The sequence below is a fragment of the Balaenoptera physalus genome, assembly GCF_965194825.1.
Source record: "Balaenoptera physalus genome assembly, chromosome: X".
Taxonomy (NCBI): domain Eukaryota; kingdom Metazoa; phylum Chordata; class Mammalia; order Artiodactyla; family Balaenopteridae; genus Balaenoptera; species Balaenoptera physalus.
Window position 1 is genome coordinate 98,264,606 of NC_138903.1, and position 27,890 is coordinate 98,292,495.

Consider the following 27,890-nt stretch of genomic DNA (forward strand, 5'->3'; position numbering starts at 1 on the left):
TCCCAAATCAAATCAGTTGGGTCAAAGCATGTTTCTGTAGCATTGGAAATATCATCTTTATTTAGACAAAGCTGTTGCCTTATATCTGATCTTATTTTGTGGGAAGTGGGACTTTAAAACTGCGGCATTAAAATGGAGATTATTCATAATATGCTTTGAAACGAAATGGTTTCCCTTTCCCTGGTCTAAATGTCTAAGAAATTCAAACATAGAGTCTGGCTGTGTGGGAAATCCTTAATCTAGTTTTCTCTAAGCCAGCCACGACTTTAGCTCCAAAATACAGAAGAATCACCTTAATGAGAACAGGTTAAATTCAGCATCACCATATACCTCTTCTTTGAATTTTAGCCATACAGACACTTCCAATGTGAAATTGAAAATGGTTCACCAGAATTGGGAACTGAAATTTGTAAGTTCATCACATGGCCACTGGCTACCTGTGATCACCCAGTCGTAAAAACAACTTACAAATTATTGTTGAAGCTTTTCATGATGCCATCCTTCTTCCCTCCAAATTCATGTTTCTGCCTTTTAGTAATTTCTCCAGTCATTTAATGGTAATCCTTACTATTGCATATTTATGGAGGAAGCATCTGGCCAAAAGTGGAACTATGCATCCAAACTTTGGAACATTGTTGTTTTCTCTGTTTTCTTAAATCTGTTGTCCTGTAGCCTGTCCTGCCCCTGATTTAGTTAATACCTCCCTATTTTCATAACCGCCCCACTTTAGAAGGGATTAACCCCTCCCCATTCAGACCCATTGGTTTCATCTCCTCCCACCTTCTAAGTTGTCCCACATTCTGTTTTAACTTTCTTTTCTTTCTTTATTTACGTCCATTACAGCCAGATCTCTATGGCTCACAGATGTGCCCAGGGAAGCTCCCAGAGGTGCGTCACAGGCCCAAAAGAAGCTTGCATCAAAGTGCTTCTTTGAGATGTCATAGCACTGCAGCAGCAGGTTCATGTGTGTGCAATACAGTTGTTGCTTGGCTTATCTCACTTTTCTGTTGTCATTCCCAAACTCTGGAGGCCCACGTCACACATTGTTTTGCCGAGACTTCATAGGACAAAGCCACGTCAATTGTGTCTAGATGCACTTCAGGAAGAGTGTGTCTGTTTCTCGCTCCAAGTTCTCTTGGAGGTTGGATAATTATGAAATGGGGACATCTGTAGGCCGAACATGTAGGAAAGAATGCTGAACGCTCAATACAAAGCTAACCTCTCTGTGTAATTTTTGCAATTCTCCTTGGTTAGATTGCCAAACACTCCCTCCTCTCTGCTCCAAATGCTTCAGATTATTGCAAATTTTCAGAAGGCTTTGGCACGGTTGCCACTGTCCCCAGGTTCTATGTGGCCAGTGACCGAAGTGGGGAGGAGGGGGTGAGGGGAGGAGAGGAGAAAGCTGCAGGGAAAACGTTACTATTTAGCACCCCTGTGGTTATTGCTCGTCCATGATTCTATTTTTGTCTCCTCTCAATCCCCCTTTATATTAAAGCTCTAGACCCTCCCCCAAAAAATTACATTTGATAACCACAGAGTATGAACTGACCAAGGGTGAGGCTTTACTTTTATTCTAAAAGATATTCGGATTACAGCATGCCCAGAAACAGCTTATGTTATTCCAGTCATATAAAATCTATTGATCTGCACTATACTATGCTGTGCACAAATTTAGAGAAGTCTTGCTATGTCTGCCCTGAGTCGCCAGAAAAAATAAGCTAAGCCGTAAACATCATTTCATGGATGAGCAGAGTTAATATGGAGGTGATTTTCATGCGCTTTTTTTTTTCTATCACAGTCATACTCCCACCCACCCTTTTTAAGTTGGATCCTAGTTTTACCTATGTGTTTTAATTAGAGAAGAGAATGATTGCATTATTAAGTTACTAACTTTAAATCTAGAGTGTAACTTCAGTTTCCCAAGTGTAATCCTACAGGTAGCATGGGCTTCTTGGTGAAGAACTTTACTGGCACATGAAAATGCAGCTGCTGAATGTTCTGAGCTGCCATTCTTTCCCTTTGGTTGTCCACAGGGAATTCCTGAGCAATGGGCACGATTACTCCAAACCTCCAACATAACAAAACTGGAACAGAAGAAGAACCCCCAAGCCGTTCTAGATGTTCTCAAATTCTACGATTCCAAAGAAACAGTCAACAACCAGAAGTACATGAGCTTTACGTCAGGAGGTAAGAGTAAATCTAGGATATCAAAAAGTGAAGAAGTGGGACTTCCCTGGTGGTCCAGTGGTTAGGACTCTGTGCTTCCATGGCAGGGGGCCCGGGTTTGATCCCTGGTCTGGAACCAAGATCCCAAAAGCTGCGCGGTGCAGCCAAAAAAAAAAAAAAAAAAAGTGAAGAAGTAATTCCAATCTCAGAACCTCAGGATTAGAACAGAATGCCTGGAGGGTATTCGAAGCCAGTTCAAGTTCCTTTTCTGAATGACTTCAACATAAGTCAACCAAAAGATGAGTTGGAAGTTGAAGTTGATGTTAGGAGATTTACAGTACTTGGGTGATTTTAGAACTCAAATAAGGAAATTGTTCAGTGAAGCAGTAGTTGTCAGTTTGAATCAGCAATCACAATTGTTGTTTTGTCTCTTCACTGGCATGAAGACACTGAGTCACTTAGGATCAGGCCTTGTCATGCGTTTAGGAAGTAAGAGGTGTCTGGATCAAACCCTGGTCTCTTGAAATTTATTTTATCCCTTAGATTCACTGAATTGCATGCACCGTGATGACACAGCACAAATTTTGTGGTTGCTGGGTTATTTTGATCTGACCGCAAAATCAGATTTTAAAAAAGAAATCACGTCTTGGTATTTATAAGAGATTGACATGGCCACGTTCCTGCCATATCTCGACTTCATTTGCTAGCCTGTAGACCCAGCCTTTGAAGGTTTTATGTCCAAATTTGCATTGTAAGCAACTGAAAAGATATACCAAGCAATTATTTTGCGTTGTGAAAAAAATGATCTGGGTTGCGTCTCTAAAACAATTTATTATTTTACATCTAAAGAAAGAAGAGGATACTATCATTAGTGCTCCAGCTCTAAAGAGCCCCTACCTCTTGGCATTGGTTTTAGTACAAGGCACATTTTCAGAATTTGTTCTTTATTCCACGTTGCCACTGCTTTTTAACCCTTTTGTTTTTATGTGTCGAATTCTCTCCGTTTATAAAGATGAAATCCTGAGAAAACTATGTTAGAACTCGACAGTATCTGAGTTATTGCTCTATTCTGAAACTCACCATATGTTTTCTTGACGCTCTCGTGTTGAGGCTAACTAATAGCATAGGAGGGGAAGGGGAGGAAGGGAAGGGGAAAGGAAGGAAGGGTGGAAGGGAGGAAGGGAAATGAGGGAGGGAGGAGGAGAGGGAAGGAGGAAGTCGGGGAGAAATTCTGGATATAGACGTGTGAAATCATGCCAGTCAGGAGTAGGTTATCTCAACATTCCTCAGTATAGATGAGATTCACTGGAGGCCTTCATTAAGATCTATAAAATGGGGTGGCGAGAATATGTGATGATGTAAGGGTGTGAGCTATTTTAAGAAAAACTAGTCATTTGTCATAGTATCTATTTAATACTGAATCAGAAAATTTCCTTCTGGTCAAACACATGCAGTTTTTTTAAGCATGGTCTCTAAATGAGGCAGTCTTTATGGAACAAAGGTAATATCTTTATCTTCACTTTTCAGATAAAAGCGCACACGGATACATAGCAGCCCATCCTTCGGTAAGTGAAAAATTGAAAACAGTTTTGTATGATCGGTGTTTCCAGTGGTCCAACAGAACACAATTGTGCAGATCCTGTTTTTAGATGCACATAGAATCCTTTAAAAATATTTTAAAGGTATAATTTAGATACATAAAATTCACCCATTTTTAAGTGTACAGTTTAATGAGTTTTAGTAAATTTATACACCTGTGCTACCATCACCACAATCTAGTTTTCGAACACTTTCATCACCCCAATAAGATCTCCGAGGTCTGCCTAGAGTTAACCCCCATCCACCCCACCCTAGCCCTAGGCCATCACTAATCTGGTTTTATAGATTTGTCTTTCTGGACATTTCAAGTGTAAATGAAATAATACAGTATATGTCCTTTTGGGATTGGCTTTTCTCTCAGCATAATGCTCTTAGGGTTCATCCAAGTTGTTGTATTGTATCAATAGTTTGTTCCTTTTTATTGCTAAGTAGTATTCCATGGTATGGCTCTACTGCTATTTAACAATTTACCCATTGAAGGATTTCTAGACTGTTTACAGTCTTGGGCGTTTATAAATAAAGCTACTATGAAAATTCACGCGTAAGTCTTTACATAGACAAATGTTTCTATTTCTTTGACATATAGAATCTTGAAAATAATCATCATAATGATAGAAACTTCTCTTTACTGAACAAATGTGCCAGGCACTAGGCTAATAATACTTTGTATTCACTTAACCATTCCTACAACCCAATTAGGTAAGTCTTATAATTGTCTCCATTTTACAGATGAGGCTCAGAGAGGTGAAATAACTTGTCTAAGGTCATACCACTACATCTTTTGGTGTCACCTGTTCCAACAAAGTGAGACTTTGCCCAAAGTCACATAGATAGTTTTATCAGAGAAGTGACTAGAAAATAATCAACCTAGCTCAAGGGCCTTGGAAGTGCTATAGTATCTGAAAGAATACCCATACACAGAAAACAGTCTTAGACAAGGCTTCCCTTTACATGATTTTCATTTTGATATCCTGATAGAAATTATTTCCTGCCTCATTTGCTTCCTTTGGAGTGAAATAATTAGCATCAGTGAAAGTTTCCTCACCGCTTACTCAGAGTCATGGATAATCAAGCTGATTCTTCCTTTTATAGAGGACAAATGCTGGCCTGCTTGATGTCACCCTGGGCAGCCAGTGTGACAGCAGTAAATCATTTCTGGTAAAAACTAAAGGCTCTGAGATAATATGGCAGTGCCTCAAAAATTTAGAAGAGAATTACCACATGATCCAGCAGTTGCACTTCTGGATATGTACCCAGAAGAACCGAAAGCAGGGTCTTGAACAGATATTTGAACACCCATATTCACAGCAGCGTTACTCATAGCAACCAGAAGGTGGAAGCAACCCAAGTGTCCATCAACAGATGAACGAATAAACAAAAGTGGTCTATCCATACAATGGAATATTATTCAGCCTTAAAAAGGAAGGAAATCCTTACATAGGCTACAACATGGATGAACCTTTAAGACATTATGCTAAGTGAAATAATCCAGTCACAAGAAGACAAATACCGTATGATTCTACCTATATGAGGTATCTAGAGTAGTCAATATCATAGATACAGAAAGTGATTGCTGGGTGAGGTGGAAATGGGGTGGTGTTGTTTAATGGGTACAAAGTTTTAGTTTTGCAAGATGAAAAGAATTCTGGAGATGGATAGCAGGGATGGATGCACAACAGTATGAATATATGTAACACCTCTGGACTATACACTTACAAACGGTTAAGATGGTAAATTTTATGTTATGTCTATTTTACCACAACTAAAAAGAAAACTTAAAAGAGTAAAGGCTCTGGGCATAGGTGTTTAGTCTTATTCCTCCACTTACAAGCTGAGCCACTTTGAGAAAGTGGCTCAGCTTCTGTGACCCTCTCTTTCCTCAGCCTTTAACTGGGAATAATAACAGTACCTACCTCCTAAAACTTGTATGAATATTGAATATGCTAATGCGTATAATATACTTAGTACATTACCTAGCACATACTATGTGTTTATTAAATGTAAGCTACTATTGCTACTATTGGTAGATGGCAACAAAGACGAAAACTCATTCTCTCCATTCATGAGACTTGTCTGAGGCCATGGTACTGGTGCCTTGTTCAGAACTCTCAGAACAGAGCAGAATGTAGCCCTTCTTTTCTCACTGGTCATTGCCCTCCTTTTGCTTCTTTGCCATGACAGCTTCCTGGGCCTCACTGAAAACAGCACGTGAAGGGAGATAATAGCAAACTGGGAAAGACAAAAATACCAACCTTCCATGAGCAACACATAACTTACCTCCCTTGATTTAATTACTGTCATTATTGTGCGATACTAGATAAGTATCTTGAGAAAGAAATAGTTGTTATCTTTTCAGGTCGTCAGTTATTTTAAACACCAACCTGCTAGGATAGTCTGTGTGTTGGTTTTCATTTTTGTAAACAGCTTATAGCTCCTAGGATATTGGCCTTTTTTTTAACTTGCTTCTATTGGTTTTACTTGCAGAATTAAAACTAAATCTACATAATGTTCAAAATATTCCATCAGATCAGAAAAAGAAAACTCATGAACTCACTGTTTGGAGATAAAAACAACTGGATATTCACTTATTTAACATGTATTTATCAAGTGCCTCCTTATAAGCACTAGCAAATTTAGAGCTCAGTCTGGTAAGGGAAGAGAAGTATGAAATAAAGAAGCACAGTACCATATGGATCATGTTACATACCATAAAATATGTCCATGCGCTATGAGAATTCAAAGAAAGGAGCTTACTTTTAGCTGGGGAGGGAAAAGGAAGCAGGCCCTCATCTTCAGGGGCTTAAGCTCAGTGCCTAGTACAAAATAGACACTTGGTACGTATTTGTTGAATATTGAATTAGAAAATGCTTCATAGAAAAGGTGGAATTTGAACTAGATCTTGAAGGTCAGATGCGATTTGGATCTGTGAAGATAAGGAAGGGCATTCTAAGCAAAGGGAAAGCATGATAAAGGGCAGGGTAGTGAAAAGAGCAAGGGGACAAGGGGGTATGGGTCTGAATGAAGACTGAGATGCGAGAAAAGGAATCATAGGAGTTAAGCCTTGAAAGTTAAGTTGGAGCCAAATCATAGAAGCCCTTAAATGGTATTCTAAGGAATCTGGCCTACGTAAGTGTACAGTGGGAAGCCCTTGAAGTTTTGTGGAGCAGGAGAGTTAGGTGATTAAAGCTTATGCTTTAGAAGAGTGATCTGATCGCAAATGTCCAGAATGAATTAAGGACAGAAGGTAAGACTGGATGCAGGGAGACTGACTGGGGAAATATCGCAAGCATCCAAGGCCAGAGGTGATGAGGGCCTACGTGAGATAGTGGCAGTGGGAATGGAGATTAGATTTAAATTCCAAAGATGTTTAGGTTATTGATTAGATGTTGGAGGAAAGGTTGAGGTCAGAGATGATTGCAGGCTTTGGATGCTATGTGGGTGGCCAAAAAGATGAGGGTATTATCTTTCAGGAGATGCATATTTCTGGGAGAAGATGCTGAGTTTCCTACTGGACAGTTTGAGTTCGAAGGTTTGGCAAGACTTCCAGATGGAGATGATTGATCAGGCTACTTGAGTAAGGCTGGGTTTCTATTGATTGAATGAACTGAATTTAGACCCTTAAGGTCAGGTTGGATCACTTCTTTGGGGCTCAGTAACTTGGGACTGGGGAATTGCACCTTGTGTTCTCCTTATGGCCGTAGGGGGAGATTGCACTTCACACTGCTTGTGCTTTTGTTGCATTAGAAACTCTCCCAGTAGACCTAGCTATTCTACAGGATGTGATTTAATGGGATTGACTACCCCTTCTCGACGTAGCCTGAGTTGCTCACAAGTTTTGGCATCTTCTAGTAGCCTGGGTGGGAATCAAAATAGAAACAATGTTATATTCACTAAATGTGTTAAACTAATGGCAATATAATTAATAATGAATTCGGCGATGCCTCTCATAGTCATATGAATCTGCTTTACTGCCCACTCGTGATAGCTTCTTTGGTATTAGTGTTATTAAACGCTAAATACTGTTCAGGGATCTACTCTTCAATTTGAGGCTACTTTGAAATTCGTGTATATTTCTTGTACTATTGAGAGTGAAGTAATGCATTGAGAATCCTGAGCTAGTATTTTGAGTGGAAGGTAACAGCAATAATATGAATATGCCATGATTAGTGCCTAGAGAAACTGGGTATATGTGTGACAGATGACACTTTTTTGATTTACAGTACTGGCTTATTTTGTTCATCTACATTAGTGCTTTTTAAAAATTTCAGTATGCATTAGAATTGCCTGGATAGCCTGTTAAAATGCAGATTCTAGGGCTCCATTCCCAGAGTAGGATGGAGCCCTGAAATCTGTATTGTTATCAAGCAACCAAGAGGGGATCTCAGACCACACTTAGCATTATCTAAAGTCTCCAAAGTCCTTACTTCTTCTTTCTTCGACCTTTAACAATTAAGCTCAAAGAAAGGAGAGTTTCCTAAGGTGGTTCCTCTAGCTGGTGTATTCTCTAGAGCAGGGTTTGCAACTTGGAGTCCATGAATGGGCTTCAGAAGACCTATGAACTCTTGAAATTATATGTAAAAATATGTGTCTACCTGTATTTTTCTGGGGAGATAGGCCAAACCCTTTAGAATTGGAAATGAGTCCAAGACCCAATCAGGTTAAGAATAACCTGCCTTGCTCGACTGACTATGTGGCATGATGACTGTCAAAAATACTTAATTTCAAAAAGACAAAAAATTCCTTACTTGATATCCATCTGTCTCTATTTTTACAAGTTTAGACATGCTAGACATAGTAATCCTCAGCCTGGAAGGAAGAGTGTAGCAACATTATAACTTTGACTCCCCCAAAGACCATCAAAAAAAGCTGTTAATCAAGCAAAGCTAAGTTTATTATACTTACAGGAACAAGAAAGAGCACTGCCAGTGTCTTAGAAAGGGGATGTCAAGGGAGAATATCTATAGGGTTTTGGAGCACGGCTGTGTGATTTTGAAGCAGGTCTTGCGAGACCAGAAACGAGTTAGGATTGTGCAGTGTTTCTGATAAAGTAACTTTGGATTGGGGAGTACAGCAAAGTGAGGGTCTTGAATAGAGTTTTAGTGAGCAAGCTGTTGTTATTCTTAATAAGTAAATTACTTCAGTTGGTTCAGTCTTATCTTCCAAGAACAAGTATTTCTTAAAGTGAGAAGCTAAGTTATTTTTGCTTGTTCTCAGTATTGTGTAACATAAGAATGGGAAAATATGCTCTATCTTGATATTGTTTAACGCAGGGAAAAGAAAGTATGCCCAGCCCCAGTGTTATTTACACAGGGATGGAAAATCTGTGGAAAAAATACACAGGAGCAAGAAATTATGTTAATTTCAATTCTTAGTACCAAGGCCTGGTAACTATGTGTAATGCTGGGTAGTTAATGCTCCCTGGCCCAACCAACATCCAAAACATAATGTCCACTGAAGGTCACACATTCTTTCCAGCCAACCAACATGGCAGCATAGTGTTTGGTCCCAGATAAACAGCCATGTATCTTCTTCCTGCCCTGTAAACCCTCAAAGGATGAAAATCTTTAGGTTTTCGAGTAGTCCTTTAGTCCATCCTTAGAGACCGGAATGTCCCCATATGAAATTAGAGTAGTGAGGATAGTAATGAATGTTAAGAATCAGTCCGTGAAATTTTGCAGGTGGATCTTCTCTAGTAAATTAGCGAGAACTGAAATGTGCAACTTGGCCAGTAGGCGCTGGTTGGTCTTTGTACCAGTTTAAGGGTTGGGCCATTTTTAGATCCTCATAGGCTGTATATACACTCTCACTTATGGAGGACATGTGATGCATTGTATCAAATATATCAAGTATATTAAAGGGCCTCTATACCCTACTTTTTATTTTTGCTATAAACTTTTAAAAGTCATTTTTAAAATGTTAATTTTGAGATTATTTGATCATAAGTAGCACTTAATGTATGGTTAGGTGTAATTTCTTAGAAATCATTGTGAATACTCAAAAATTGTTGCTAAGTAGAGCAGCCTAACCTATAATTTGTTTTTTAATATAATGAAATTTCTATAAATACTAAACTTAAATGACTAATTAATTAAGTTGACATATATTATACTTAACAGACATTTAATTAGACATTAACTGACTTAAATTTTATCATTTTCTTGTGGCATTTTGGAGCTGATGATTTATTTCTGAGTTCAAATATTTTCATAGGCCCACGTAAAGCATATTATTCCTAGGCATGGTTCATATTGCCTAATGAATAAAATAGCATTGTTTGCCATATAGAAACTAGTCAATTTATATGCAGGTTCTGCCCATCTACCAAGGAACAGTAATTAGTTGCATTCTGGATCCCAGCTGGCATAAGATAGAGTAGAAGTTTCTGGAACAAAATAATATCAAAGCAAATATCATTAATCCAAAGGCAACTTCTCCCTGTGCCCTGAGGTGCCCTGAAGAATTACTCTTTCACAAAAAGAAACTGATTTTTTATCTAGAAATATAACGTCATTAATATATGTTGCTATCCACGCAGCCACAACCCAATGTAATAGCCCAGCTGTTTTGGCTAAGCTAAGAATAAATATGCTGTACACCTGAAACTAACACAACATTTTTAGTCAACTATACTCCAATATAAAATAAAAATTAAAAAAAGAATAGAAAAACAATATCAAGTAAGCATATAAACTTCAATCTATAAACCACTCAGCGTATATATCAAGCAATCAAATATTCTTTCAAATTTATAAATTCTAAGTTGTCTTGTCACAGTGTATAAATCTTGCTGGCTCCGATAAGATATATGGTTATACCTATTACACCACCGTAGGTTTATACATGATTATAGAAAATCCACAGTGAATTTAAATCAGACTGAGGTCCTTCGATGTAACAGTCTATTAGTAGGCTGTCTGTTTCTGCCTCAGGAACTTTGTCCTCGAGGAATGAAAATTCTTTTTAGTCTCCAAAGAAGATATACAGATTGCCAACAAACACATGAAAGAATGCTCAATATCACTAATCATTAGAGAAGTGCAAATCAAAACTGAAATGAGATATCACCTCACACCAGTCAGAATGGCCATCATCAAAAAATCTACAAACAGTAAATGCTGGAGAGGGTGTGGAGAAAAGGGAACCCTCTTGCACTGTTGGTGGGAATGTAAATTGATACAGCCACTATGGAGAACAGTATGGAGGTTCCTTAAAAAACTAAAAATGAACTACCATATGACCCAGCAATCCCACTACTGGGCATATACCCTGAGAAAACCAGAATTCAAAAAGAGTCATGTACCACAATGTTCATTGCAGCTCTATTTACAATAGCCAGGACATGGAAGCAACCTAAGTGTCCATCGACAGATGAATGGATAAAGAAGATGTGGCACATATATACAATGGAATATTACTCAGCCATAAAAAGAAACAAAATTGAGTTATTTGTAGTGAGGTGGATGGACCTAGAGTCTGTCATACAGAGTGAAGTAAGTCAGAAAGAGAAAAACAAAGACCATATGCTAACACACATATAAGGAATCTAAGAAAAAAAAATGATTCTGAAGAACCTAGGGGCAGGACAGGAATAAAGATGCAGATGTAGAGAATGGACTTGAGGACACGGGGAGGGAGAAGGGTAAGCTGGGACATAGTGAGAGAGTGGCATGGACATATATACATTACCAAATGTAAAATAGATAGCTAGTGGGAAGCAGCCGCATAGCACAGGGAGATCAGCTCAGTGCTTTGTGACCGCCTAGAGGGGTGGGATAGGGAGGGTGGGAGGGAGGGAGACGCAAGAGGGAAGAGATATGGGGATATATGTATATGCATAGCTGATTCACTTTGTTATAAAGCAGAAACTAACACACCATTGTGAAGCAATTATACTCCAATAAAGATGTGAAAGAAAGAAAGAAAGAAAGAAAGAAAGAAAGAAAGAAAGAAAGAAAGAAAGAAAGAAAGAAAGAAAGAAAGAAAGAAAGAAAGAAAGAAAGAGAAAAAAAGAAAGAAAATTCTTTTTAGGCTTAGCCTGAGCCAGTGTACTCAAAGGCATAAACAAAAAATAAACAAGTACACACACACATGCACACACACACACAGCAAAAACTCAAAAACCATCTATAATAGTGCTGTCCAACAGAAATGTAATAAAAGCCATATATGTAACTTTAAATTTTCTGATTTTCATTTTTAAAGTAAAAAGAAATAGGTGAAATTAATTTTAATAATATATTTTATTTAACCCAACATATTAAAATATTTTTATTTCAACATACACTCAATATAAAAAGCGTTAAGGAAATTTTTTTTTTCTTATTATGTATTCAGTATCTGGTGTGTACTTTTCACTTACACCTTACATCTCAATTCAGACTAGCCACATTTTAAGTGTTGAATAGCCATCATACTGAACAACAAAGACCTATATCATAGTTCAGTGATTTTTAAACTTAAGCAAGCATCAGGATCACCCGGAAGGCTTGTTATAGCACAGATTGCTGGGTCCCACCCCCAGAATTTGATTCATAGGTCTGGATAGAGTCCAAGAATTTGCATTTCTAACAAGTTCCTTGATAATGCTAATGATGCTGATCTGGGGACCACACTTTGAGTACCATGGCCATAGTTATTTCAAAATCCACCTTTGGTACCATTTTACCCCTGCATTAATGTGAATGATCAAGAACCAACCCTAGATACTATGGTTGCTGTCATTATTTTTGGTGTTATTGAAATTTTTCACATTGCAAATCACCATTTACCTGTTGGTTGAGATTGAATAATTATTTATGTAGATGAGTAGTCCTTAAATCTTCATGTCTGTTATTCTCTGAGTGCTTCTTTCCAGGAGGCTGAACAGGAAAGAAACATTTATGGGCTTGCTTGTACTTAGTGAGTATTTACAGAGCTGTATTTATGCCATATCCATATGCATGCTCTGATCTTTAGGCACAAAATAGCCCTTTGCTGGTTGACAAACTGTCAATCAACACATTGACAATCTGCCCGGTACCAATTCAAGGCGTTAATAGCAATTCATTTGATGTTTAAAATATATTCATTGATTTCAAAAACATTGAACTTGAAAATGTTAAATGAATAGCTCACTGTTTTTGAGCTCAGTGGAAAATAAAAGGAATTTTTCAAATTTCATGGTGCTTAAATCCTGACCTGAATTTATCTCTGAATGTGGGCAGGTTCTGGCCACCAAATTGTAGATGGTTGTGTGCATTTGTAAAAGATGAAGTTCCTTCCTATCCCTACATGCTTAGATATTTTATCCCCCTTTTCTCACTTCTGAAGGAAAACAATGAGGAGTTAATACCTGATCTTTAAACTTTGTTTTTCCCGTAAGAGTACAAAAACAGCATCAGAGCCTCCGTTGGCTCCTCCTGTGTCTGAAGAAGAAGATGAAGAAGAGGAAGAAGAAGAAGATGACAATGAGCCGCCGCCAGTCATTGCACCGAGACCAGAGCATACGAAATCAGTAAGTCCCAAGTGACCGTTTCCAAATGATTCAACAGATGTCCTTTGGCATAGTCCTAGAGTCAGAATTTAGTTAATCACCTAGTATCTGTTGAGCATCTATGTTCCCGGAACTAGAGTATAAGATAAAAATTTGGTTGGGGTTGCTGTTTTGAGGATACAGATTAGCACATGACAATTAGAGAATACTACCAAGCAATATACAAATAAGTGCTAAATTTTAAAACTGCTGCAGAAGTTAAGAAAGAGAACAAAAGCCATGGGAATCTGGTAGGAAGAACTGCATAAGCAGGGGCACCAAGACCACAATTAGCACAGCATGTTCGGGGGCCTCAAAAGACTAGCTCCTGAGAGCTTTCAAGGGCAGTATACTTGAAGCAACTTAAAGATCTTTTTTTGATAGAAATCACTTGTCTTTAAAAACTCATTAAAGGTTGAGGGGCAGGGTGGAGGGAGGAATGAATAGGTGGAGCACAGAAGATTTTTAGGGCAGAGAAAATACTCTGTGTGATACCATAATGATGGATGCATGTCATTATACATTCATCCAAACCCACAGAATGGACAACATTAAGAGTGAACCATATGATTGATGGATTGAAAGTGATGAAAAATAGGGTACTTGAATATCATAATCCTATTGGTCCACTCTCTGTGTGGCCAAAAATACAACAGCCCAACTCTACCTTCATTATAGTTTGCTCGTCTAGTTCCTCCTACTTGACTTCTGTAGGTAAATACAGTTTGGTAAGTATCTCTACAGAAATTGATGGCCCTGGAGCCTGCCATCCCATATAAAAGATAATGGGAGACAGAAAAGGCATTTCTGAAAAGAAAGACTCAGAGGGGAAGGCCAAACATAAATTTTGAGAATTAGAAGAGAGGTATCAGGCATAATCAGACCCTAAAACTTTAGGAAAGTGATTTAATTGTCTAAGGTCTTACAACTCTTTCGTTATAGAATTTTCACTAGTATCTGTATCACCTGTACCCAATTAGTGATTTTGGAGTCAAGGAACATTGAATTTATTAATGATCTACAAAAATGGATACTTCTGAAGTCATTACTGTAAAGGATACATCTAATAATTATGAAAGTACATGATAATAAATCATTGTGTGTATGTGTAAAAAAAAAGAGTGAACCATATGTAAACTATGGACTTTGAGTGATTCTGATGTGTCAATGTAGGTTCATCAATTGTAGCATTATTTTGGTCTTTAATCTGTAACCAAATTTTTTGTCTTTAAGATCTACACTCGTTCCGTGGTTGAATCCATTGCTTCACCAGCAGCACCAAATAAAGAGGTCACACCACCTTCTGCTGAGAACGCCAATTCCAGTACTTTGTATAGAAACACAGATCGGCAAAGGAAAAAATCCAAGATGACAGATGAGGAGATCCTAGAGAAGCTAAGTGAGTTGTTTTTTGTTTTGCCATCATTAGTTTCTTCATGAGAGGGTTTCTCCACCTAGAGTAGGAATTGAACTTTTAAAAATTTGAACCTGTTTGCATGAACTTCAGGCTCCCTGACATCACAAGATGAAAAGTTTGAGACTCACTGTGTATTCCAGATCACCCCCTCCCTCATACTCCTAATTGCACAGAAACCAAGCGTTTTCACTTGAAAAACGTCAATTAAGGTGAAAACTTCACTAAATGAATTATGTAGTAAGTTTTATTTTAAGATTATACCCCCAAAGGGGATCAGTCTGATGAAAAATATCTTATGATCATACCCCAGGGGCCCCCACCTGATCAATCATGATGGATAATTCAACCTCAAAACCCAACACAGTCAATCAAAGTGGGTGGCCACGATAAAATTGCCTTTTCTCTTAATTTAGGAACATTGCTATGTGGACAGGGAGGCAGGGCCAGCAAATGCTCACAGCCTCCTTCCTGCAGTGTCATTAGTGTACCCAGTGTACCCAGTGTCATTAGTGTACCCAGGCTTGTGCATACACACTCGCTCCATTTAACGAAACACTCCTCTTCCACTTAGCTTTCTGGGTCAAAGAGATTTAAAAAAAAATCCTCTGTTGAAAGGAGTCAAAGTTCTGTGAAGCACATTCATTAAACTCATACTACAAAAGCATCTAACAAACCACTAGTTATCTACAGTTCGTGCCTCCAATCTGACTAACTCCTACTCATCCTTCAAACCTCAGCTCAAAAGACAGGAAAGCCCTCCTTGTCTCTCTCAGTCTGAGTCAATGGACCTTCTTTTCACTGCCTTTATTGCAGCAAATATCACACTGTACTTGTCTGTCTCCTTCACTAGACTGGGAGCTCTTTAAAGACAGAAATTGTGTCTTCTTTTCCCTTACATCCAGCTCTAATAAAGTGCCTGGTACAGAAAGGCACTTAACGGATGCTTGTTGACTGAATGGGTGAAAAAATTAGCAGACAAATGCATCTTGACTGGGTTCCTACTTACCTGTTCTATGCCAGAGTCTTTGGAGGAAACTATAGAAAAACAATTTCCTGATATTAAGAAACTTACAATTTTATTTGAAAGATAAGATTTAATAGTGTGATACAATTAGAGAATAGGAGGCCATCTTGTTTCATGCAACTGTCTGTCTAAAAGAACTCAGGAAAGGAAGAAAGCAGTGCAGGCTATAGGCCACAGGAAGACTCTGCAGAGGTGGTCGTAGGGCCATTTTTCCCTCCAGGGGACATTTGGCAGTATCTGGAGACATGTTTATTGTCACAGCACAGGGAATGCCACTGGCATCTAGTGGATGGAGGCTAAGGATGCTTGCTTATAAACACTCTATAATGCAAAGGGTAGCCTCCTTCCTTTCCCCTCCGCAACAAAGAATTATTCAGCCCCAAATGTCAACAGTGCTGATGTTGAGACAGTCTGACACAGAGGTATTTGGAAAGGCAAAGGTTTGGGTTGCAGTTGTCAGCGCTCAGAACTGGAATTGAGGGACTTTAGCCAACCGACTTTACTGTACATGATTAAACATGCCTCTAGTGCTAATACCAACTATTTCCTTAATAACAACAGCAATAATTCCCATTTATTAAGTGCTTTCTCTGCTGACCACTTTACATACATTATCAAGTTTAATTTTCACAGTAATCCCTTGTGGTAGATTTTCATAGCCTCATTTTATAGATCAGTGAAAGTAAGCCTCAAAAAGCTAAAGTGACCAGATCACCAAACTAATGAGTGGCAGAGCCAGAGTTGGAATTCAAATCTGTTTGCCTTCAAAGCTTTATACTCTTTCCATTACCCACTTTGCTTCTGCATTTGCCAACTGTCTATTTGTGTAAAAGGGAAGGAATAAAGGAAAGAATTACCTGGATAATTTCAGTTCAAGTATTCAGACAATTGCCTCAGTTTTTTTCCTTTATTTTACATGACCTGTGAGATTACATCAGATTTTATAAATCTAGCAGCATCACTTTAGTAAAATTGATTATTTGATAACTGTTTCAAGTCTCAGTAGATTTATTATAATGAAAATACATTTAGAGCTTTCTGAAGTTCACTGACAGAGAAACAGGCATTATTTTGAGGCGGGAGCAAGATCTTGTTTTGCTTGCAAACTGTAATGGTTCTGGAGCTGTGGGTTTTATAATTTGTTGTTTATTCTGCCCTACACTGAGCAACATGATGAAGAGGGAAAAGCCATGTTTGATTACATTTTTAATTAAGAATTAAGTCAGTTTTTTTCTCTATTGGAGAATGCTCGGGCCTAGAGAGAATCTTTTTCCCTCCAGCCTGTGGGCCACCTGCAACTCTCAACCCTACCTGTGCTCACAGATGTCGGCAGGGCACACCTGCCAAGAAATGGAGGAGTGTTTTTCACGAAGCAAATCCAGGCTGAGCTTTACTGCAAAGTCTGCAAAGTCAGTCTTTACTGCTTCTGCTTCACCATCGCCCTCTCTGGGCCCTGTCTCTGCCACTTACTCGCTTATATAACCTTAAGCTAGTTATTTAACCCCTCTGAACCTTCATTTCTTATTGGCCAAATGGGGATGAGAATCCTAACTACATTTTAGGACTCTGTCTATAGGATGGATTTTATGTAGCCCAACCTATGGCTAAGAGGACAGGTATTGGCGTCAGAAAGGCCCAGATTCAAATCACAAGCCCATTGCTCCCAGCTGTGTCACTTTAGGCAAGTTATTTTAACTTTTCTGGACCTCTTTTTCCTCATTAAGAAAAATGGGGATAATAATGGTACCAACCTTATAGCATTATGATAATTCAATGAGAATAATGTATGTAAAAACCTCCATCAACAGTACTTGGTACACAATAGGTGCTCAATAAATGGTAGTTACTATTTTATTACATGAATATAAGCCTTAATAAGATAATACAATAGGACAGACTTTGAAGTGAATCATAACTGAGTCTGAGTCATAGACCCAGACCAGCTGTGTGTCCTTAGACAAGTCACTCAACTCCTCTAAAATTTAGTGTCTTCATCTGAAAAATGGAGATGATTGTACTGGTATAATGGGGACTTTGTGAGGACCAAATGAAGCAAAGTATGTAAGACACCCAGCACAATAAATAGTTGCTTAGAATTATTATGCTGTTTTTTCCACCATGAGAGCAACCGTATTTTTCAAGATAAAAAATTGGGACCTAGGATCTTCAGGGGGACAGAATGTTTGAAACCAGCAATAATCCCAGATGTATGGGCCCTGCACAGAAATCACTGAGGAGGAGGAGCTTGGGGAAGGCGTAGAGGAGCCTGTACTAAGAGGCAAAGGAGAGGGAAAAGGGAGACAGGGAGGTAGGAGAATGGCCTACGGCCCATACCAGGGTGGACCCCACCATAAGCGTGGGGAGGAGGGGAGGGCGGCCTCACCTTCAGTCTCAGGGATCTGATTACTGTGACGTGGGCAGCCCAGACCACAGAGCTGTCAGGCTATTCTTCTTCCACACAGATACTGATTGTGGGAGCCAGACCATGGGATCGTTAATGGCTGAAATGAACAGATCATCTTTCAGTTTTACACAGACAGATAGCCTGGGTCTGCCTTGTTCACTGTGGTCTGGTCTGAATCTGCTAGAAAATAAAGAAACCCCTACATTTTAGTGACATTTTTCAAAAGGTGCTGACTGTCAGCAAAACTGTACAATCACCTCCCCCTCTAGTCCCTCCCCTCCCCCAGCATTCCCCGCTCAAAACTCTTTCTCCGAATCCCCCCTCAGATAGAACTAACATTAGTTTAGAGAGTTCTTCTGCTTTCTCTCAGAAACCAAAACCCTCATTATGCCAAACAGACAGTCTTTTAATGCTTGGAGTTCAACTTAGTTTATTTGATATGTAGGAGAACACATTGCTGGACTTTTCTGTCACTGAAACCACATCATGAACCCTATTTTCAAACACTAATATTTAGTGATTTCTTAAATCCTTGTACTTTAAAGTGAATGGTTTGTTTCTCATTTAAGAAATTGCTCTGGTTGGAAGTTGTTCTGCTATTGCCATCATTTTCTCCTCTGGATTCTGAGTTGCTGATTTTTGTCTCTTTATGCCTATTGTGTACCACTGTTTTTTCCTTTCTTTAGTATAATTTATGAACACAAATTATAATGGCTCTGATGAAGGAGGTCACTGTAAAAGCTTGTTTTGTAATTCGGAATGGTACACAAGGCCTCCTGTTCGCTTGTTTAGCAGCGGTAGATGGCAGCACACGCTCTCCTGTGACCGGTAATGGGCATGAGGACGCCATTTTCTTTGAATAGCCGTTAAATTCAGAAGCAGAAGCGCATCAAAATGGTTGTCTTTTGGTAATCCTCATGAAAGGATTTATTCCCAGTTGTTGTTGTTTATGTTTTTGTTTTTATCCTGCATACCATGGAAATAAAAGTTGAATCATTTACTGCCATAAAACCTCATTAATAGAGACACAGATGTAGAGAACAGATGTATGGACACCAAAGGGGGAAAGCAAGGGGTGGGAGGTGGGAGGTTGGATGAATTGGGAGATTGGGATTGACATATATACACTAATATGTATAAAATAGATAACTAATAAGAACCTGCTGTATAAAAATAAAATAAAATAAAATAATAAAATAAAAACCTCATTAACTAAAGCCTGCCAGTTGGAATTGGTCATAATTCAGAAAGTGGCTTGGGCTGAAGCTTATTTGCTTTTGTTCAGTCTATGGAAAAGAGTTTGCTCAGCAACTTAATGGTATAACTTTCTTAGAAGACTTTGCTTAATAAAACTGTGGTTTCAAGTGACTTTAAAATCGTCATTTCATTAAAAAAATTTTTAAGTTCTAGGTCCCATTCATAGCTGGCTTGAAGGAGGGTAGTTCTCAGTGATGTAGAAATCTGTGAGACAATTTGAAAAATGAAATAGCAACTCAGAAATCATTAAATTGGTGGTATTCTATAGAGATAGCTCAAGTAAAATACATTCTCTAACCCCTGCCTTAAAATACGGGGCATTTACTAAATGAAAGTCCTAATTTTATTTGAGTTTAATTCAATAGACGTTTATTGAGTAACCAATGTATTTCACCTACAGCATTATATGAGGAAGCACTGAGGATGCAGAGATGAAAAGACATGGCCCCTGTCCTTACGACACAGTCTATAAGGGGATGTCAAATACATAGATATAGATAGATGGTGTATTAAGTACAGAGAAGGAGAGCAAGAGCAAAAAGAAGAAAAAAAGCAAAAGAGGAGGCAGAAAGAGAGAGAGAGAGAGAAGGTACCGTAGCAGTACAGAGAAGGCAAATTATTAACTTTATTCCAAAAAAAATCAGGGAAGGCTTTCTAGAGGAGGCATAACTGAAGCTGAGTTGAAGCATGAACAAGGACTTGCCAGGAAGAAAACTTAAGAAGGACATTGCAGGCAGAGAATAGCATGTAAAGAAAGTATAAAAGTATATGGTTGGGAACGTTAACTTATTCAGTGCCACTTGAATATATCAGTAGAACTGGTGGTGGATATGCGGACTGGAGTTTTAAGAGAGCGAGCCAAATCGCTAAACAGGATCTGATCATGAGCTACAATTCATTTGATATGGTGAGAGCATAAGGTTCTAGTGGGGAAGTGGGGAAGATGAGATGGAGAATGAAGCAAGAGCCAGATACAAAAAACCTTGCATTCCATGCGAAGGAGTTTGAGCTTTACCCTGTAGGTATTGAGGAAGCATCCAGGACCCCTGAACCAGAGAATCACGTGATCAGGTCTGCACTTAGAGCATCCTGACAGAGGTGTGGAGCCTGGACTCGAGTGGGCAGAGGCTGGAAATTCTGAATCCAGTTAGGAGGCTGTCGGAATAGCCCAAACAAAAAATGGTGAGGGCCTAACTAGAACAGTAGTAATGAGGAAACGACAGATTCAAAAAGTATCTAGGAGGTAAACAGATATAGGCCCAGGACTCAGTGGGCAGCTACACGTGGGGAGTGAAGGTAAGGGATAAGTCAGGGTAACTCCCAGATCTCTGACTCGGGCTACTGAGTAGACAGATGGTAGTACCATTGACTGAGATTGGGAATACAAGAGGAAAATAATTATAACGACTCACATGTTGTGAGTCTTATTTAACCTAACTGAAACATGGACTTCTCTTACAAAAAACAAACAACAAACCTAACAACCATGGATGAACAATCCGTGAATGAAACATTTAATTTATTATTTTTATCCAGGTATACTATCTACTGGTAGGTCTGAATTAAGTTGTTCACTAGCCCAGAAAATAGATCATGTCTAAATTAGCACGAAGTATTGTCTGTAGCACACAGTTTAGCTCTTGAATACATATTTTCTTGTTCACATTCATTTAGTCAACAAATTCAGTGGCAGCCACTGTTCTGGGCACTGAAGTAACAGGGATGAAAAGACAAGCTTCCTGCCCTCAAAAAGAAGCATGTAAGTCTCATTAGAATGATCAGAGAAGAGTTCACAAAGGATGACTTGATATTATACTTAAATAATAAATAGGAATTCATGGGTTTGATAGGAAAGGGAAAGAGGGAGCATGTCTGAAGACCAAAGCCTTGGATAGTGATGGTGTTGCTAGGATATAAAGTCGGAGGGATGGAGAGGAGAGGAATAATATGAGGTTAGACTGGTTAGGTAGGAGCTAGATGCTGCTGGATGGTAAAGGGCCTTCTATGCCAGACTAAGAAATTTGAAATTGATCCTGTAGTAAGGGGGAACTTTGGATGATTTATGGATAATGGAGTGAAATCGCTCTGAAGTAGACTGACCTCACATCTCAGTTTATCCAAGACAGTCTTCGTTTATGAGTTACATGGTTACCCTATTCCAAAGGCATTGTGGAAAAGGAATTAGAGAAGGCAGAGTTTAGAGGTAGGTAACGACTAGCACAATTGTTTGAACAAGAGATGTTGAGGACCTGAACAATGGCAGTGGCCATGGGTATGAAGAGGAGGGAATGGATAAGAGTGACAATTAGGAGATAGACTCCACAGACCTTCTCTTGATTAGTTCGTGTGTATAAATCTTGTTATACTAACTGACTCTACACTTCTTTGAATAGGGGCCATGTTAGTAAGATGTAACTTAAAGGTAACGATACTGATGTTTGCTTCCATAAGGAAAGAAAGGAGGGCCAGAAGTATCCAAATAAATGATTCCCTTCAAAGTAGTCCACTTGAGAACTTATTCCCACGACGCTGCCATGGCACGGAATTTTTCTGTACCTATTTGAGCATTGCATTGGAGAGTCGATGTCACTTCCTTTAGATTTATTCTGAGTGGTGGCAGGTATTGATCCTCTGAGTAGTGGCCTTGAAATTTTGAAATTGCAAAAAACCAATATTTTTTCCCAGAGCCAAACATGATAAATTAATGGTTTTCTTGTGTGGCTTGTAAACTTACTCCACAGCGTTTGGAACAACCTATAGAAACAGAAAGTAGATGAGTGGTTGCCTAGGGATGGGTTGGTAAGCAAAGAGGGGATCAAGAGTGACTGCTAACAGGTACAAGATTTCTTTTTAGGATGCTAAAGATGCTCTAAAATGAGATCATGGTAAAATTTAGTAACTTTGCACAACTCTAAAAATTTACTAAAAGCCATTGAATTGTACACTTTAAGTGAGTGAACTTTATGGTGTGGAAATCATATCTCAATAAAGCTGTTAAAAATGTTTGGAGTGCTAGTAGGGTCCTAGGTTCAGGGATGTATGGAGGTTTCTTTAGGATTTTATTTTATAATCATACAAATTTTTATTAAGATATAGTTGTTTTACAATATTATATTAGTTTCAGGTGTACAGGGATGTAAGTTTTTTAAAACAGTAAGCCTCATTACTTTATGATTAACCTTTATTCTTTATTAGAGCCATTCCCCATCCCCCATCGCCCTTAGTGCAGTACTGGGTGCATATTAATTGCTCAAGAGATATTTGTCCAGCAAAACTGAATGTACTGTAGCACTCAATTTTACTCCAATTCAGAGAAGATAGTGATTTTATTAAATACTATGTACAAGTCCTTAGATGTTTTTATCTCCTAATCTACAGTATCCTTTTATGGGAACTTTTTATAAATGTTGGGTTATGTTCAGTCCTTCTTGTTTCCCAAACATCATCAATTTTGAGTATAAGCATCTGGGTTATTACTACTAGTTTAATTAATATATTACTGTTTGTTACTTTAATAAAGTATATCATTATCCATATAAATTATAGAAATCACATAAGAATATTGCTCTAATATTTTATTTGTCATTGACTCTGGCATCTTAAATTTTAATATTAAATAGAGGAAAATCAATCAATTTAAATCTCTCTCTCTCTCTCTCTTCCCTCCCTCCCCTCAGGAAGCATTGTGAGTGTTGGTGACCCAAAGAAAAAATACACAAGATTTGAAAAAATAGGTCAAGGGTAAGTGATTATTATTTGAACTATCAAAAGATGAGCACCAGAGACATATATTAAAATGCAATAACAGCTTGAATTTCTAGTAAATTATGCTTCTCATTTTCTAGGTTATATTCATGTTTTGCATTCTTAATATTGGCCTTTCTGGCTGGCAGACTGTTAATTAACCTAGGAACATATCCTGCTGGAATCTTCACTATTGTCAGGTTAACAGTGAATTATTTACGGATGCTTTCATCCCATAGAGTTAGACGATTCAAACCGATTCCTCTAGAAAAGCAGTAGAGTTATAGAAACCTCTAAGCTTGTATGAAAACCCCCTTTATCCCTGTCCCCCTCTACATCTGTATGGATGTTATGCTTAAGATCCTGTTTCATTCTCAAACTGTAAAGTGACAGAGTGATGGTAGGGAAGGTCCTTATTGAATGATCCAGAGGTGGGCAGAGTTGGCTATCTGAGTAAGGAAGAAATAGATCAATAATCCCTAAATGGGATGGAGTGCATCATTTTCACTTAGTATGCTAGTAAGAATAAAGATTCCCAGGCTCCGCTGCCAGAGGTTTGATTCAGAAGCCTGGAGTGGGGCCCAGTAATCTGAACTTTGGAACAGTTTCTCAGATAATCCTGACCATCAGCTAGACCTGGAAACCAGGGGGCTAGATCATTCACCAGAGCTAACTGTGGGAGTCACCAGTTCTACAAACCAGCTGTAATTAGACATGTTTCTCAAGCCTTAATGTGAAACTAAACAGGAGTGCCTGAGTAGGCAATAGGGTTTGAAACAGGGAAATGTTTTGTTTAAAGAGAAATGAAGCGTTCTAATGGGGTGTCCTTAAATGGGAAATGAGACAAGATATTTAGGTGTACCAACAACTGTATGCCAGGCACCCCAGAGGTCTCCTGACTGAAACAAGGGGCTGGGAAGAAAGGGATACAGCTAATGTGCCTGCAAAATTGTGCTAGCCCCTCAGCCAATGGAAAAATCATATACTGTATATAAGCTTGACTGTTTTTGTGATTTTTTATATTTTATTTCGTTTTCCCCCTAGCTTTTTTACTAAAGTTTCTTTTGAAATTGCCAACTTATCTCGGGAAATAAGGGAAAACATTCATTAGACATTTTGGCTAGAGGGTAAGAGGGACACTCTTGGGCACTGTGCCTGGTGGGAATCAAGGTGAGAAGACCCTAAGAAGGAGGTAGAAACTAAGGGAGAAATATATGGCCAAGTGTCTTCTTGCAGTGGAAACCGTAATTTTGCTGCATTTAAACTTTCTAGGAGAGCAAAATATATACCTGTTTGTGCTCTTGCTTCTTTCTTTGTCATTTGCTATCACTGGTATTCTCATGTGCTCATAAAAAAAGGTTTTGTGGTCTCTAGAGGGCCCCTAAAACTTAACAAGTCAAATAGTATTTCTGCCCATTGCTCTAGGACAGTGCTGTCCCCTAGAACTTTCTGTGCTGATAAAGATGTTCTACATCTGCACTGTCCTATATGATAGCCACTAACATGTGGCTGTGGAGCACTTGAAATATGTCTAGTGCAAATGAGAGACTGTATTTATTTGAATTAATTTATTTGTTCAGCACACACTTATTGAACACCAACTATATGCCAGGCACTGTGTTAAATGCGAGAGAAACAGAGCTCACTAATGATAGTGTGGGCCCTCAAGGAACTTACAATCTATAGTGATGAATGCTTGAAGAGGCTAAATAGGGTACCTTGGGTGACATGCCTACTCAATTCACCTAAGTGCAGGGCAGGGCTGGCTTCTGTAGCCATTGTTTCACCTGGAGTTTTCCTCCTTAACTCCTAATGAACTAGAAGTTCTAGTGAACTGGTTGTTTTACTTAAGTCAGGAAGCCGTGCCTTCTCAAGTCCATGTACAAACCTCAGCTCACTTTCTTTTTGTCCAAAAGGTTAACACCACAAGGCAGGTTAAAAAAACACAGTATTTTGCACTAAAGTGACTTGGAAGGCAAAAGTTACCTTTTAAATTTATTTTATTTTATTTTTGGCTGCATCGGGTCTTCATTGCTGCGCGCGGGCTTTCTCTAGTTGCAGCGAGCGGGGGCGGGCTTCTCATTGCGGTGGCTCCTCTTGTTGCGGAGCACGGGCTCTAGGCGCGTGGGCTTCAGTAGTTGTGGTGAGTGGTCTCAGTAGTTGTGGCTCACGGGCTCCAGAGCACAGGCTCAGTAGTTGTGGCACATGGGTTTAGTTGCTCCGCGGCATGTGGGATCCTCCCGGACCAGGGCTCAAACCCCCGTCCTCTGCATTGGCAGGCGGACTCTTAACCACTGTGCCACCAGGGAAGTCCCAAAAGTTACCTTTTAGATTTTAGTTTAATCTAGTTGGATCTTTGATGGAGCTAACAATAGGAAGTGATACACAATCCATAGAGAAGTAGCATTCCAGACCTTTGCTGTCCAATATGGTAGCCATGTGGCTACTGAGCACTTGAAATGTGGCTAGTCCAAACTGAGATATGCTACAAGTATAAAATATGCACCTGATTTCAAAAAGTTACTATGAAATAAACAATGCAAAATATCATATTAATAGATGTTATATTGGTTACATGCTGAAATATTTTACATACATTGTGTTAAATAAAATATATTATTAAAATTAATTTCACCTTTTGAGCTTTTTAAAATATAGTTTCCCCCAAATTTAAAATATGGCTCACATTATATGTCTAATGGACAACACTGCCCTAGTTGTAGGTTTAAATGGGAGCTATTTATTTATTCATAAAGTGTTTTCATATTCGGAGTTGTCTTTTGAGGAGCGGAAAATGTTATAATTTTGTTTTGATTGCTCATTCTCACTTAGACCCAAGTGAGCCAAAAATATCATTGAATTTAGAAAAGAAAAAAAGTAAGAGATGGTTTCTGGGAGATACTAGGTAATGAAGCAAGACTGATTTCTCCAAGAGCAAAGATTAGGCTGCCAAACAACTTGGCATACCAAAGAGATTTCCCCTCCTGGTTGTTATTTATGCTTCTGACCTCTGAAGGTGCAAAAGGAAAGTTCTCTATTTCTGCATACCTTTGTAAAGCCTTTATAATCTAAAATGAAAAATCAAAGGAGAAATCCTGCTTGCCGCTGCGGAAAGGTCTCTTTTATATTCCCAGCGAGTTCATCATTTTCAAGAATGATGAAACCAGCAGAGAGTTCACTCATAGACCCCATTCAACTTTTAAGTAAGCCCTTAGAGGGTGGGGAGTCTTTTTGATTTATCCTTTTGTCGCCTTTACTGTCTAGCACAGTGCTGTTGCAGTTGGTGGATCCCCCCAAAACAATTTTGTACAGTTTCGATCAACAATCAGAGTTCATTTGGCCAAGCTCAGGGATTTACAGAACTTCCCCTGTCTGCTTCCCCCATCTCTCTGGATCTGTTTTTGCCTCAATAAATATTTGTTGAACTAATGAAAATGTTTGTCTTTCTAGCTCTCCCTTTCCTCTGTCCTCTGTCTTTTCATGAGTATATACATGTGTATCTTGCTCTTTCTGTCTCTGTCTCTGTGTTTTGCAGTGTGTCTTTAACTGTTTCTCATAATCACTAGATCAGCCTCACCACATCTGATTTTGTTCTCCTTTAGGTATTTGTGTCTGTCTTTTTCATCCATGTTGGCTTCACCTTCTGCCATTTTCACACACGCACCCAACCAAAATGGTCATAATATAAAATCAAGATGTAATTATGTAGCTTTTTAAGATATAAGCTAGTAACTTAAATCTATTTATTTACTGTAACTCTATCATTTATTTAATTAACGAATTATGATTTTTTTTCATTTTTAGTAGATTTTTGTTCTCTGTTCTTAATTTTTAAAGGGAATGAGCAAAATATTGATTTATTTCTCTCTAGACCAGAAAAGAACCCACTTAAATTAATTTTTCTTTTACTTAAATTGCTCTCAATGGATTTTCCCATGAAGTATTGACCAAGTTAGATAAACTAGTCTCTACTCTCAATTTATAGAGTTTTTTTTTCTTTTCATTGATGGTGACATTTAAACCTATGTCCGTAATCATTTGGAGCTGGGAATAATCAGCCCCAGTATTCCATTTTTAGCTCCCTGGAGCACAGCAGCTTACTCTTGGGAGCCGGATTTGAGAGGAACCTCTCCATTAATCACCCTCATCTACTTGGAAAACAAAATTTTTCCAGTGTGGGTTTCTGCCATCCCAGCATTCAGGCCTGGGGCCAGAGAATTGGGCTCCATCTTCCATAAATCAAATTCAGAATTGCATGTCTAATCATTTGAGGCCATAGCTGTGAGTGGAAAGCTAAAAATGACATTATTTCATCAGGTTTGCTGTGAAAAGTGTTCTGTACGTGGCCACCAAGTCTAAATATTTTGAGCAGATGTATGTAAAGTTTTAAAAAAAACAGAAAGAAAGAAAAAGGGACCGGTACCCCCCAAATTATCATTAACTTGACAATATGAGTTTGTCAGAAATACATCTGGTGGAGACTTAAAGAATCTTCACTCTTTAGGATAGTTATATAAAAGAACTTGTTTAATAAATGAGGTAGGGTGAGACAGCAAAATTAAATATTTATTTTCAGTCAACAGCTATCATTGGCAAACCTGTGTAATCCCTGAATAAGCAGTAGCTGTGTAACAGAGGGCTGAATTCACGAACATTGGCGGCTGTCCGAACATATTTCTCATTAATAGATTTGAATTCATTTTAAGGTCTTTCCTTAAATGAGAATGCACTGAACAACAGACTCTTTTTCTCTTTGAGGTTTCTATTT

General features: G+C 38.6%; 1 protein-coding gene across 8 annotated transcripts in view; it reads left to right on the forward strand.

Annotated features, from left to right (window-relative positions):
- PAK3 (p21 (RAC1) activated kinase 3) overlaps nt 1-27,890 on the forward strand; it is a 275,327-nt gene that overhangs the window by 205,485 nt on the left and 41,952 nt on the right. For 6 of the 8 annotated variants that reach the window (XM_082447612.1, XM_082447614.1, XM_082447609.1 and 3 more), the window contains 6 exons: nt 844-888; nt 2,034-2,187; nt 3,694-3,731; nt 13,127-13,258; nt 14,510-14,675; nt 23,056-23,119. In XM_082447612.1, the coding sequence (XP_082303738.1) occupies nt 844-888; nt 2,034-2,187; nt 3,694-3,731; nt 13,127-13,258; nt 14,510-14,675; nt 23,056-23,119 (599 nt within the window). The remainder of the gene's footprint in view (nt 1-843; nt 889-2,033; nt 2,188-3,693; nt 3,732-13,126; nt 13,259-14,509; nt 14,676-23,055; nt 23,120-27,890) is intronic. The other 2 variants (XM_082447616.1, XM_082447615.1) reach the window with 1 other exon arrangement.